The sequence below is a fragment of the Podarcis erhardii genome (genome assembly GCF_964252035.2).
Source record: "Podarcis erhardii genome assembly, chromosome: 1".
Classification (NCBI taxonomy): Eukaryota; Metazoa; Chordata; class Lepidosauria; order Squamata; family Lacertidae; genus Podarcis; species Podarcis erhardii.
In genome coordinates, this window is record NC_138497.1 from 21,021,851 (window position 1) to 21,037,042 (window position 15,192).

The window sequence follows — 15,192 nt, forward strand, 5'->3', positions numbered from 1 at the left end:
ATCACAACATGCAACCGAGAATCCTCAGGCTTCACCTCCGTCCTTTAAAAACTTGAACCCACCGGGAAGGGGGTGGGAAGAGTTGGGGAGAGCGCGGGGCTTTCCTTCCCGTCCAGAAGAGGCTCCGGGTCCCTCTCCAGCCAGCCCCCTCCCTATACCTTCTGCATCCCTGTCCTCCGCGTACTGCCCTTTTCCTGTGCGTAAATGTGAGGTCTGGTGTTTTTTTTTCGGACCCACCCTCCACCCCCCCCCCAAACTCTTCTGGCCAAGCAGTTCCTGCTCCCTCCCATCGCTCCCCTGCCGGTTGCGCTCTCTTCTCTCTCTTCTCTCTCTCTCTCCTCCTTCTCTTCCTCGTTTTGCTCTCCCTCTCTCCCCCCATCCTGCCTCCGCCCGAGTGCGCTTTCGGAGAAGGGGGAGAGAGAGAGATCTCACGGAGAGGGGTACCCCCGCTTTTGCAGCCGCGGCGTTTCCATCGCCACTTCTGCCTCGCTCCTTCATGGCTGGGAACGAATGGGACTGGTTTCAGCGGGAGGAGCTGATCGGACAGATCAGCGACATCAGAGTCCAAAATCTCCAAGGTAAAAGCAAACAAATAAAATACCTAGATGTTTATATTTGTGACCCCCACCCCGCACCCCAATCCTGCCCCTCCGTGTTTCGAGTTTGTGCGCGCGCGTGCGGCGTGCGCGTCCGCACCCGAAGAGCGCGCTCCCCTCCGGCTTTGGCTTCCAGATGGATTCGATTTGGGGATTTTAAACTCCGGTTCCTTCCTTCTCTCCCTCCCCCCCCCCCAACTCCCGCGTCTTAATTCCGCCTGTGCATATGAGCACAGCTTCCCATTCGCTGGCTGCTTTGATCCGCTGTGCCTGGGAGACCAAAAAATAAAAAGAAAGTATATGGGTGTTTATCTTAATGTGTGTAAACTTAAGGATAAAATAGCTGACGCTGGGGCACGAAGAGGAATTGGTGGTGGGGGGGTGCTTGTGTATGCAGGACTGGGGAATCGGAGGAGGCCAAAGATGTAATTTTAGGTGACTTGTTGATGGTATCATTCTGCTTTTGCTGCTAATTTTTTGCTTCTGTGCGCAGAAGGAGAAGCGGTTATGTGCGTTAGCTTTGGTCTTTAACTTTAGGAAAAGTTGAAGCAATCAGCATTGCAGAGAACCTAAAAATGGGATATACTGTATTTACGTGAATCTAATGCACCGTCGAATCTAACGCGCACCTCCATTTTCAGAACCTTGAAACCAAAAAAGTATTCGCTGGCGAATGTAAATGGGGCATCAGAGCTAATTCGTAACCTAATTTTCATAATGTAATTTAGCCAGAAAAGGTGTGCATTACATTTGAGTAAATATGGTAATGTGACGGTATATCATGGTTCACTGGGAAACCACTGGGCCAATTTCTAGGCCCCCAAGGCCTGCTGGGATTCTTGCAAAGCATGCTGGACTTGATGGGCCCTGGTCTGAGCAAGCAAGGCACTTTTTTCAGCAATAATGTACTCTCAGGAGCACATAGCACTGATTAGCCATTCCATAACCTCCCCATGCACCTCGGCAACTAAGTTTAAGTGTGTGCAAGTGAAGCAATATACAGTATACAGTGCTGCTGCCTTCATCTCTTCTCTCCCTCCACTTATACTTCCTGAAATGCCAGTCATATTGATGGTATTTTGTATAGATGGCAGTAGATTCTGGGTGTGCATTCTTGCATTGTACATTGATAGACCATGAAGATTTTAGTGAAAAAGAAAGAAAAAGAAAGCTAGACAGGGCAAGGCCTACATCTAACCTAGTCCTGATCTAATGGACTCATAAGGCTGGATACTCTGATTTCATAGATATCCTTGCACTGTCCTTTCTTTCTCCACAGCTTCTAAAGCCTATCACAAATACTCACATTTTCAGCGGATTAAGGGAATAAATGTGCTAAGTATATAATTTAGAGCATGGTTAAGCAAGGGCAGTGAAAATTTCCTGGGAAATTGTAATGGACTGTTTCCTATAATCTGCCCTTGCTTCCTCCTCCACATCAGGTAGCTTAAAAAAATTAAGCTTTCATTGGGTAAGTGGAAAAGCCCATTAAAATCGTACCTGACAGAAGACCCACAGTATCATCTAAAGCTGTGGTTCCCAACATGGGGCACATGCCCCACAGGGGGGCAATTTGATTTTTAAGGGGGGGGGGGTAATTCAGTAATAAGTTATTAACAGTGAATGGCTTTTTAGGTTTCCTCCACGTGAATAGGAGTCCACTTTTTGAATAATAAGAATTATATGTCACCGGGGGGGGGGGGGGGGGACATCAGGATTTTAGAGATGCTTAGGTGGGGCATGGCCAAAAGAGGTGGGGAACCACTGATCTAGAGGATAGCTAGGCAGCCTTTTTCTCTGGGAGCAAATTCCTTTTATTTATTTATTATTAATGTTGCAATACATATGTGAAATCTTTACATAATGATACATATACATTATATTCGTAAATTCACATTTTCACATTTCATTATGTACCAACATTTATCCATTTCTTATTTCTTGCCCTGTGTCTTCCATGTGTGACTTCCTTGTTATTATTTTATAACTTTATTATTGAGATTGTATTTTTGTATCTTAATAATTAAACATTCAATCTTATATATCTGCTTAGCTTAACTTAACTTAACTTTGTGAAATCAGTCTATTCCTTTGAGGGTAATAATCAGGAGCCAAAGCCAGCAGCGGTTGGGGCTAGAGGACAAATTGGACAGGTCACTCCTCTTTCTCTCTGCCACCCATCTCTCTCTCTCTCTCTCTCTCTCTCTCTCTCTCTCTTTGTCTCTCTCTCTCTCTCTCTCTGTCTTCTTCGTCATACCTGGCCAGTAGGTTGCCAAGGGAGGGACAAATCACTCTCGCCAGCGGTCCTGATCAATTGCAGAGGCATTTTGAAACTGGGCCATGGGCTGCATGAAATGAGGCCTAAGGCCACGGGTTGCCAAGCTTTTGATCTAGAACCAACATGGCAACAGGAAGCGCTGTCTATGCTGTTATTCATGGGATATCCATGTTATTCATGGGATATCTGTGGTACCTGGTCAAACCCCCCCCCCCAAGAATGTGACATCGTTAGGATGGCTTTTACTCTTGGCAATGGGTAACTTTCAGAAATGGCATCCTTTGGAGCTCACTATTGATGCTGAACTTAGTGCGGACACCTGATTGGCATAGCCCACAGCAGCCCTGAGCTCCTGAGCTCAAGCAATCCACCAGCCTCTGCTTCCAGGATTACAGGCATTTGCCACTGCACTCTTCCTCTTAGGTCACTTTTTTTGGGGGGGGGTGTAGAGAGTCTCTTGCGCAGCGTTCCAGATCTGTGGTAGAACATCAAATAAGGCTTATTCCTTCACAGTTGGGAATTCAGACGTTTCTGGGTCAAGGTTGTTCTGCAGTAGTATTTCTGCAAAGGACTGGACACAGAGTCCATGCTGCTACTGGAAGGAAATGGTCCTTCCAGTATGTATCTCTCTCGAGTGTTACCATTGAACTTATGTTTCTTAAGTGCCCATTCTCGCCAGAGTTTTCTGTTTACCCAGCCACCAGTTCTGCGCCACGCCAGCTTTGCCTGAATTTCTTTACAGTTGTAATCCTCGCATGGGCTTAGGCCTGAGTTGACATGTTTAGGTTTGAGTTTTAAAAGCAATAATTTGCGTGCTTTCATCATTCAAGGCTGAAGGACTGTAGCACATGCTTTTCCTCCAGAAGGTTCCAACTTCAGCTGCCAGCATCTCCAGGGAGGACTGGGAAAGAGTCCTCTCTGAAAAACCTGGAGAGCTATTGCCGGTTGATGAAGAATTAGATGGGCTACTGGCCCAGATGCAATGGGCTGCTAGTCTTCCTCTTAAGATCAGTAGGAACTAGGAGGAACTGGTTGCTAACAGAAATACACTTAAATGTGACTTCCATGAACGCTTAGAGGCATGTGTAAGATGCAGTTTGGCTTTGATGCTCCTCCTCAAAATCTCTGTTCTAGGTACCTGACACAGCCATCCCTGAAGAAGTAATTTTAGAGTATTTCTCCCAGGCACTTTCTTGACAATCTGTTATTCAAAGGCCAGTATTTGTAACAATCTTGATTCTTCTTCTTCTTCTTTTTCTTTAAAGGTCAAATATTGTGAGGTAGACAAAGCAACTTGAGAGCCTGTGATCTTTGCAGGGTTTGGGGGCTCTTTTAGTTCACTTTGAAAGTGAAGTTTAACCTTTGATTTGGAACTTTATTTTCAGATCTTTGCTTTTATGCTGTGCATTTTTGTGTTTTAATATCGTAAACCGCCCTGTGACCCTCAGATGAAGGGCAGTATAGAAATAGTTGTTGTTGTTGAGTCTGGCCATAATTGAATGATCTTAAGCCATGATTTTGAGAGAGTGGAACTCATTTAGAAGTGTTGAGATGCTTTGAGCTGCTACTTGCAGCAGCCAGTGGACAGGGAAGATGGGACTTAGTCTAGCAGTGTCTGGAGGGCCCTAGGTCCTACTTCCCTGGGTTGGAATTTTATTCTGGCAGTGCTGGTCTAAAGGGGAGTCCAGCAGTAGGTTTATAGTGGTAGTTTTAGGATCAACTGCAAAGGTGTATACTGTGCTAGGAAAAAAATTTCACTGGGAAAACCAGCTTGGTTTACAGCACTCTGTCAGAATAGACCAGAACGTTACTGGCGATGGAAACCTTGCAATAGAACCTCGCTAGAGCAAATTAAAGGAGAAATGGTACATGGATTGTTCTATCTGCAATGCCTATAGATCGGCTAATGCAATAGCAAAGCTGTATTGACTTTCATTAGCTTTCATTCCGTATGGATGAGATATGTCCAGCAAAGTTTATGTTTGCTCCTCTCCAGTAAGCCTGAGTTGGCAGGGGCTGTGCCAACTCAAGTAACAGCAAAAGAAGAGCTGTGGTTATACAGGGATGGGAAAACAATTTGCTTAATGTAGCCTATCCCCATCTTTTTAATCAACAGTTGATGTTAAGCTGAAGCATAGCTGTACCTTGTATTAAAATAATAGGTTTGGGATTACATGCCATTATCATTAGGAGCAGGGAGCAAATGTTCTTAATACGACAGGAAAGCATGCAGAGAAAATTGCTGCAGTTGATGGGAAGCGACGTGGTTTCTGTTTTATAACAGACTTGTTTTCTACTAATACCAACCCTAAGCACACTTGGCTGAGAAGCAAGTTCCATTGCACTCAGTGGGACTCAGTTTGGATCGTGTTGCGCATGAGCAAGTGACTTGAAACTGTAATCTTATGCATACAGTGGTACCTCGGGTTACATACGCTTCAGGTTACATACGCTTCAGGTTACAGACTCCGCTAACCCAGAAATAGTGCTTCAGGTTAAGAACTTTGCTTCAGGATGAGAACAGAAATCGTGCTCCAGCGGCGCGGCAGCAGCAGAAGGCCCCATTAGCTAAAGTGGTCTTCAGGTTAAGAACAGTTTCAGGTTAAGAACGGACCTCTGGAACAAATTAAGTACTTAACCTGAGGTACCACTGTACTTACCTGAGAACAAGCTCTATTAAGTACAGTGGTCGGACTTATTCCTCAGCAAACGTACATAGGATTGCACTGTTTGCGTAGGACTGAGCCATCACCTTTTTATAGTGTTTGTTGAAAAGTGCAGTAGTTAAAGTCACAAATGAGAATCGAGCCAACTCCAGGGGGCCGTGGGTGCTTGGGCACCCACAATAATGTAATTGTGGGGGCCAGGCACCCACAAAGTCAATAAGAAAAGCTGGCAGGCAGCAGCAGCGCTGCCTCTGAGAGAGAAGCAGTTCAGCTCTGCTCTCCGCAGCCAGCCAGCGAGGCACTCTTTTCCTGAGTCTGAGCTCCTCCTGTGGAAAAGGGTGCCTCGCTGGCTACGGAGAGGAGTAGGAAGAGCAGCCGCTGCCACCACTGCAAGGCGGACATGAAATGTCACATGCACACGCCTGCACGTCGTGCGTGTGATGTGGCATGTGCTATGTACATGTATGTGCATGTGACGTAGCACGCCTGTGTTGTGGTGGAGGGCACCCACAATCTTGAGGGTGAGATGGCACCCCTGCAGCCTAGTCTGTAAGAGAGAGAGAGAGAGAGAGAGTGTGTACACAAACATAAACACACATATATCTCAATATGTGCCAGGAAGGTTGTGAGGTTCAGGCTACATGCGTTTCAAGTTCATCGTTGCTCCTTTCGAGGTTTCCTGACCACTGCCGTAGAATTTAAAAGGAAACATTTTTAACAACACTTAAAAGGCGGCTTCCAACAGAATATTAAAACCACAATAAAACATCAAACATCAAAAATTTCCCTAAATAGGACTTCCTTCAGATGTCTTCTAAAAGTCAGATAGTTGTTTATTTCTTTGACATCTGATGGGAGGGCATTCCACAGGGCAGGCACTACTACCAAGAAGGCCCTCTGCCTGGTTCCCTGTAACCTCACTTCTCGCAGTGAGGGAACTGCCAGAAGACCCTCGGAGCTGGACCTCAGGGTCTGGGCTGAACAATGGGGGTGGAGATGCTCCTTCAGTGGAATAGATCCACACTGAAATTGACAAGCTAAATCCTTTGACTTCAGTGGGTCCATCTGACTAACACTGTAGATCACGCATTCACACATATATTAAAGAGTACATACATGGTGTTTATCATTTGTCAAATAAAATGTAGGAAAGAAGGGCTATAATGTTGAAACAAATATTATGCTTTTATGGTTGTTATAGAGAGTCCCGCCTAGCACTCATGCTGTGGTCTTCCTGGTGCCAGATGAAGATCTTTTTACTCCTCCAGGGCCATTAGAAAAGTGTTTTACTATTCTTTATACCTTTTGTGCTGCTGTTTTCTCTGTCGTAGGTTTTATATTGCACGGTTAGTTTTAGATTCCTTGTGTCTGTGTTTTATGGTTTTCATTATAGTGAACTGCAGAAATGTACTTCAGTAACTAAATAAATATTTTTGTGCACCTTCTCTTTTGAAAGTTTTCCCCCCAAAGGGTAATATCTAATTAAGCCATTCTCGGAGTACACCCACTGAAATTAATGGTCTTGAGTCACTTAAGTCTATTGATTTTGATGGGTCTGCTTTTGAGTTGGACTACTATTGGTTATCATCAACCACCATGTGCTAAATTTTCTCCAGTTTCCTAGCGTTACAATTCCTTTCATGTCTTAATACTGATGGCCAATTTGTACATTAACACATACCGTATTTTTCGCCCCATAGGACGCACCGCCCTATAGGACGCACCTAGTTTTTTTGGGGGGGGGGAGAAAGAAAAAAAATTATTTCCCCCCAGGCACGGGGCTGGCGCGGGGGAAGCCTGAGCTTCCCCCAACCCCAGCCCCCAGAACAGCCTGCTATCCGCAAGTCTAGGGAGCCGCGCCGGTCTCCCCAGGCTTGCGGACAGCTGTTCGAAGCTTCGAAATGCAGGCAGCTCTGCGCAACCCTCCGGAGCCCGGCGCGGCTTGGCGCTGGGCTCCGGAGGGTCGCGCAGAGCTGCGCAGACCCCGGGAGGACAGGCAGCTCTGCGTGACCCTCCGGAGGCCGGCACGGCTTGGCGCCAGGCTCCGGAGGGTTGTGCAGAGCTTCCTGAAGCCTGGAGAGCGAGAGCCTCTCACTCTCCAGGCTTCAGCGAAAGCCTGTATTCGCCCCATAGGACGCACCCACATTTCCCCTTCATTTTTGGATGCATCCTATAGGGCGAAAAATACGGTACTTTCTTTTTTTTTCTTTAGTAGTTCCCCCCCCACTGCTGTTTTCACATTCCTATTCTGTGTGCAAAGCTTTTTTGCTCCACCTAATAAACTACCCAGCCATTCCTTCAGCTTTCTGCCCAGTTTCTTGGCTCATTCAGTAGCACTCCCTGCGACATCTCCTGTTATAGAACATCTCCTGTATGTAATTGAGAGCATACCTAAATTGTTGTAATGTAAATATTAACACTGTCTCCAATTGTGTAAAAAAATAATAAGCATTGTTAACATGGCATCACTAACATTTATCTGTATTATTATTATTATTATTATTATTATTATTATTATTTAAAATGTTTTTTAAAAAGAAAAATAGACAATACCTTTGCAGTATAACCTTTTATAAAGTTTTCTTCAGTTGCTATGTTGGTTGAAATCATTCCACTGTGTAAGCGGAGAACTTCCTATTTGCTTACATATTTGTTTCATGTCTATAATGTTCATCTACCAGCCCCTCGGGTAAGCATAGAAAAAGTACAAAATGCAACCAGCAAATACTAAAAGCGGTATAAACCAACTACATGCAGCTGCAAACAACTACATACAAAACCTAACAGAAATTTTGCTGCATCTGTATTTGCCACCATGAAGTGGACTTTGCTCTGCTCACCACCCTTAAATGTCTTTTTCTTTTTCTTTCTTTCAAAGCTTTGTGGTGGAATGCAAAGCATTTAATCTCCCTGTGCCTGGAGGCAGCAGCAACAACACCTAACCAGCTAACCACGTACAGGGATCCAACACGCACAGGAATTCAAGCAGCTGCCGTGGGCCCAAATGGCTGTCCCAATGGGCTCCCAGTTCCCAATAGGATGGGTGGATGGCTTTCCAAGCCAAGCATGTACATCTGGCAAACTCCAGTGCAGAGGACCAGTTCAATGCGCAGGAGTAGACTGTCCAAGTAGCAGGAAAATGAGAACACTTGAGTGTCTATATAATACAACTGTAGAAGCAAACAGAGATACCTTTCTGCATCCAAGCAAGCTTTTGTTTGCATTTTACTGTACATTACATTACTTGTCCCAGGACTCATGGGACTTTATAGGTGTGTTTGAATTAAGGGTTGGCACCTGGTTCTTGTCTGTATGTTTATTTAACTGTTAAAAGTATTTATAACCCACCATTCTTCTAGATACCTGGGCAGGATACAATGCAATATATAGACAAATGATATAAATAAAAGGATAAAATGCTGTATGAGAATTCTGTTGCATCTTCTCCATAGCTGAGAGTTTTAGCCAACTAACTTCTATCTAGAGTAGACCCACCCCAATTAATGGATCTAATTTCAAGTCCATTTTCCAATGGGTCTACTCTGGGTATGATTAACATCAGATACAGCTGGTTGTCTTTTAAGGCAAATTTACTGGTGTTTTTTGTCTCTTGTTTTTCCCCCTGTGCATCATTGGTAAAATCTGTTCAGGGACTTATTGGAGCCTGACAAAAATATGAAAAATGCAATTCTAGAAGATAAGCAGTGATTGACTATAGCCGAGTTATTGCTTTGGGATGACAGGGACTAACTAGTCAAGTATATTATATTCTCATAGGCAACAGGCTGCAACGTCTGATGTAATGGACCTGGTGCAGCAGTCATCCAGTTAAAAATCCAATCTGTTTTTCCACCCAATGTGATGTATGATCTGAATGCACCAGTGAGGTTTTTGAAGTGGCACAGAGTGTTTGCCTTGCTCTTACTCTGAAGTCCAGGGGGAATTTTTAAATTGATTTTTAGAGAGGGCAGGGCTTTAAAGCTCCATTTGCTATGGTGCCAAAGGCAATTTCGGCTGCCAAAGTGTGTTCACCAGCAGAGCTGCTAATTTTTAAAATAAATAATAATAATAAAAACCCCTGTTGTGAATATGATAGTCTAACATAGGCCTAAAGTCCTTTTATGACCTTGAGCGAGAACTTCTCAAACTCAGGGAATTCTTTTTGACCAAGTTGAAAAAAATCACATCTTGCTTGTTCCCAAATAGAATGTGAGAGGTTATGTTTAGAAAGCTTACTCGAAATGTTTGAATCTAAGTTTGTGAGCAGGGTGAAAGCCACTGACAAAAAGATGCACGTTGAAATTTATGGAGTTACGTGGAATTTCTTTGCATAAACATTATCCTGTTCTGAATCCTTTAGTGAAAAGGAGCACAGTTCATTGGCAGAGCAAGTGCTTTGCATGCAGAAGGTCCCAGTTTCAATCCTAGCATCTCCAAATAGAGCCCGAACATTGGAAGGGACCCATAAGGATCATCTAGCCCAACCCCTGCAGTGCAGGAATCTTTTGCCCAACGTGGGGCTCAAACCCATGACCCTGAGATTAAGAGTCTCATGCTCTGCCAACTGAGCTATCTATCCCTGGCTATAAAGTAGGGTTGGGAATGTCTCCTGTCTGAATCCCTGTAAATCCACTGCTGGTCAAAGTCAAAGGGTTTATACCAAATGGACCGGTAGACTTGACTCTGTATAAAGGAGGCTCCTATAGCCTTAGATTGTTGTTACAGCCAAAGAATTATTTATCTGTATGGCATATGCATCTTTATAATTACTAGGTCATCATGCTTCCATTCTGTAAGCTATAGAATTCATAATTTGCTTTACAGTGATACCTCGGTTTTTTAATGTCTCTGTTGATTTGGTTTTCGAACTCTGGTGTAAACCCAGAAATAAACACTTCGGTTTTCAAACACGCCTCGGAAGTCGAACATGTCACACGGCTTCCACTGAGTGCAAGATCCTGAGGCCTAGCTGTTGGCTGTTGAGTTTTCAGTTTTCAAACATTTCAGAACTTGAACCGTCTTCTGGAACGGATTATGTTTGAAAACCAAGGTACCACTGTATATTTTTATGGCACTGTAGTGCCTTTTTCTTTGAAAAAGGACAGATCCCCTGACCTCAGCTTCATGGATATCAGAACTCTGTTAGTTCAGACACTCCTTGTCTTGAGATGCCCAAGCCATTTTGGTGTCAGAGGCAGAAAATCTGAACCTCCCCGCCCCGCCCAATGATGAAAATGAAATGCACCAAATAAGTGCTTCAAATTTCTGTAAAGTCCTTAGAAAACATAGGCACATTATTAATCACGATGCTTGGCAATTTACAACCTGTTAATGATAACAGCAAAGGTGGATCAAGCGGCTTGCTCTTTCTCTCGGGGATCGCTTGATACAGGATCTAGATGGCCAAATTGATGGCATTCTAATGGCCTTTTAGGATGAGAGGTTGGCTAGCAATTAATTGACAAAGCACACACCTTATGTGGTCTCTTCACTGCTAGTCTCCCACAGGTCTCTGGTTTAGTGAGGACTTGAAAGGCATGCATAAGGAAAGGTTTCACAGGTCTGGCCCTACTATCAGATAGAATGAGGCGTTTGCCTCAGGCAGCATAATGTTAACTATTCATCAGGATAGTACTCTGTTGTGTTATGATTGTTAACGGGGGGGGGGGGGGGAGATACCCCTTGTGAGATTATCTGCCTCAGACACCAGAATGGCTTAGGTGTGTGTGTGGTGGGCTCAGTGTTCAAAACTCCCATTGTTCTAAGTTCATTTTGTGACGGGGAATTGCGGGCAGTTTCTGAGCTCTGGGCACAATACTGCGCCTACGATTTCAGATTAAAACTGCACAGTGGAAGGAAGGGAGGACCTTTTTCTGCCTTCCCACTTCCAGCTGCTCTCTGAAGACTGGAGAAGAGATCCTCTTAAGAATATTAGGGTGGGTAGGTGGGCAGGGGAAGGACTAGGCCTGGTGAAAAATGAACATAATATTTTAGCTGCAGTTCATTCATTTTCAGCTTTGTATTCTTGTTATTTAAAAAAGCGTGCCTAGACATTCCGTAGTTGCGCCCATAACCTAGGTTTAAGGTGCCATTTAGCTCCTAGCTTATATATATCTCAGCTTCTAACACTTGGGGGGGGGGCATTACATTGTGCGCTCTCGCTCTCTCTCCCCCCCCCCATTCTTCCATCTTTCTCATTCAGCAAGTGTATACAGTCTGTGTACCAAGTAATTGAGCTGTACAGTGGACACTCAGGTTGTGAATGTGATCCATATGGGATGCACGTTCACAACCAGCAGCGTTCACAACCTGCAGTGGCGCGTCTGCGCACATGCAGGTTGCGATTTGGTGCTTCTGCGCATGCACGATTTAGCGCTTCTGCGCATGCGTGACCATTCGGTACTTCCAGGTTTTGGCACTCCGTAACCCAAAGAAACACAACTTGAAGCGTCTGTAACCTGAGGTATGACTGTGCAGTTATTCACGTGGAAAGTTCAATGAGTATAAATGGTGCTTTTTACCTAGAAAAATAGGTGCCGGTACTCGCCATGAAATTGTTAAAGTAAGTGCCACGCTTTTTAACAACAAAAAGAGGTGCCAGTACTGCGTAGCCTTAAGTACCCGCTGAAAAAGAAGCACTGAATATAAAGAGGCTGTATGCCTGTGTACACAAGAGTTGAGTCATCAAGTGAGCACAAACACTTGTACATGTGTAGAGACAGCTTAGTGTTCCTTGCAACATGTAAACCAGCCTGTTTTAGATCCCCTCTTCCAACTCCCCCTCTGATCTGAACTAACTTACTTGCAGAATTTTGCGTGAAATTAGGCTGAGGGAACTACAGGTTCCCTGTTCCTGCCTTGAAATTATACCGTCTCCGCAGTTTATCTGGGCTCGTTTATAGCATTTCCAGAGACATCTGTTAACTGAAGGAAGCTGCCACTCTTCATCCTTGGAATAAGTGGAGGAGGGAAAACATCAGCTTTGAAACAGGCACTGGCACCTGGGACTTCATCCATGCAAAAATGATGATATTCTGTTCGTTGTCTTCTCTTCCAAACTCTGTTTTTTACCATGGTGCTGCCTTCCTGCCAACTGAGCGAGACATTAGACGCAGACGGTGCTTAAATCTGCAGGAGCAGCTTCTGTTTCAGATGGAGTACTTAAGCTGTCTGAGAACTCGCATAGGAAAAGGTGGGATGCTGTTGTCCTGAAGGGGTGGGCAGACATGGTCCCACGACAGATGTTGGTTGCTCCCTCCTTCCAGGTGCCAACTTGGGACATAAGGTACCGAGAGAAAACGACATCTGTGGCAGCAGAACATGGCTGAGAGGCCAACTTTGGAGGCAATGGGTTGAGCCCCCTGCATGTATCGTACATTTCCATGTACAGTGGTACCTCGGGTTAAGAACTTAATTTGTTCTGGAGGTCCGTTCTTAACCTGAAACTGTTCTTAACCTGAGGTACCACTTTAGCTAATGGGGCCTCCCACTGCTGCTGCATAATTTCTGTTCTCATCCTGAAGCAAAGTTCTTAACCTGAAGCAATATTTCTGGGTTAGCGGAGTCTGTAACCTGAAGCGTATGTAACCTGAAGCGTCTGTAACCCGAGGTACCACTGTACAGTGGTACCTTTGGTTGCGAACGGGATCTGTTCCGGAGGCCTGTTCACAACATGAAAAGCCCGCAACCTGAAGTGCCGTATCTGCGCAGGTGTGCTGCGCGATTTGGCGCTTGTGCGCATGTGCGAGGCACGATTTAGCACTTGTGCGCATGCGCGAATGGCGAAACCCGAAAGTAACCCTTTCTGGTACTTCCGGGTCGTCGCGGGACACAACCTGAAAAAACGTAACATGAAGCAAACGTAACATGAGGTATGACTTTTATAAGACAAGATTTTTTTTACTCTAAAATTATGTTCAAAAACGTGCCTCGTCTTATACATGGATAGTGAATGGGGTGGATGGGTGATTGGCTGCAGCTGCAAGCAGGAGCTTGTCACCAACGATTGTTGGCTGCTAGAAGGGCTGCTCTGGATTGGCTGCTGCTTCTCTAATGGGGTTGGTGATTGGTTTCTGCATCAAACACTGCTGTGGATTGGCTGCCGCGATTGGTGGCTGCTGTTCTGGGACGCACGTGATTGCCAAAGGACAGCTTTTCTCAGTCGGGTAAAATATTTTTTGCTGGGGAAGGGTCTGTTTGCGATTGGCTGTCACTGTGGCAAGTAGGTGATTGCTGGCTGCCGGTGATTGTCAGCATCAATGCTGGGTGTGAGTGATTTTTGGCAATTCCCCCTCCCCAAAAGCTGTAAAACTCGGGGCAATCCTCTGCAAAAAAGCAGAGCCATCTCTCCCCCGCCCCCATTTTCTGAATTTTGAGTCCCCCAAAATTGGGGGCGTCTTATCCATGGGGGCGTCTTATAGACAGAAAAGTACAGTATTTTCTTCCATTTATGTTTTGCCTTTCTTCCATAGTGGTACCTGAGGTGGCATGCATGTCATTCCAAGGTAGTCAACCATAGACAGTGACCAAATTCAGTCCTGCTTAGCTTAAGCCTTCATCATCATCATCACCATCATTATTATATTTATACCCCACCCATCCGAGTGGCTACCAGTGCATATAAAAACATAATAGCAGCAGCCAAAGCAGCAGCCATCCTGGTAGACCAGTTGCTGATCAGGGATATAAAGGCTGTGGTGGCCATACTACATGTTAGGCTGGAGCTCCCTACTTAATACCAGCATGTAGCATGACCCCAAGAGTAGCCTAGAATCTTCGCCTTCATTTATTTCATTTTTAATGGTCCAGCCGAATGTCTTTCATTAATACCGTGAGCTATTTATACTGTCAGTAACATCTCTGGAGCATTATCACTCAGAGCAGGAATGGTAATTAAAATAAATGAATTTGACAAGATCTGCAGGGTGCAAAGCTACATCATGAAGCTCTAGAACATTTAGTAAACTTCCCAACCAAGGAATGAGATTTGCATACTTCTGATCTGTAAACTGTACAAGGAGGAAGCTCCCACTGCCAGCCTTACAAGGGTTGTGCTAAAAACACACGCAGCTCAATAGAATTAGAGTTTTGGAAACACTCTGAAAGGGAAATATTGACTCTGGCAGTGAGTGTAATTTGCACATTTCACCGTGAACTGTGGCATATACTGTATTTTCCGTGTATAACACGCCCCGTGTACAAGACGCCCCCTGTTTTGGGGGACTCCAAATTTAGAAAATGGGGGAGATTGCCAAGAGTTGTTAAGCCTTTTGGGGGAGGGTTGCCGAAAATCGTTCACCCACCAGACCAATGCTGACAATATCTGTGTATAAGATGACCACCAATTTCTTACATAATTTTTTAATTAAAAAACCCTTGTCTTATACACAGAAAAATACGTGTGTGTGTGTGTGTGTGTGTGTGTGTAAACTAGTTGTGAACCTGGTGCTTTAATATAATCCATGTTTGAGGTTGTCGAAATTTACAGTGAGTTAAGACGATAAGAAAATTCCTGCACACTTCCGGAGGCGGCGCGAAGGGTAATGGCTGCCCTTTCCTAACGGGAAGGGAAGCTCCGCACGAGAAAGGGTCGTCCGCTACGGCGCAGCGGAGACCCAAAAACGGAAAACCGCAGGCAGCAGAAGCCTGCGGT

At 44.9% G+C, this 15,192-nt stretch overlaps 1 protein-coding gene across 1 annotated transcript in view; it reads left to right on the forward strand.

Moving 5' to 3' along the window:
• Window positions 1-351: 351 nt before the first annotated feature.
• CLMN (calmin) overlaps window positions 352-15,192 on the forward strand; it is an 87,203-nt gene continuing 72,362 nt past the window's right edge. Inside the window, exon 1 of the mRNA XM_081859804.1 lies at window positions 352-578. Within this exon, the coding sequence (XP_081715930.1) occupies window positions 497-578 (82 nt within the window). The 5' untranslated portion in view covers window positions 352-496. The remainder of the gene's footprint in view (window positions 579-15,192) is intronic.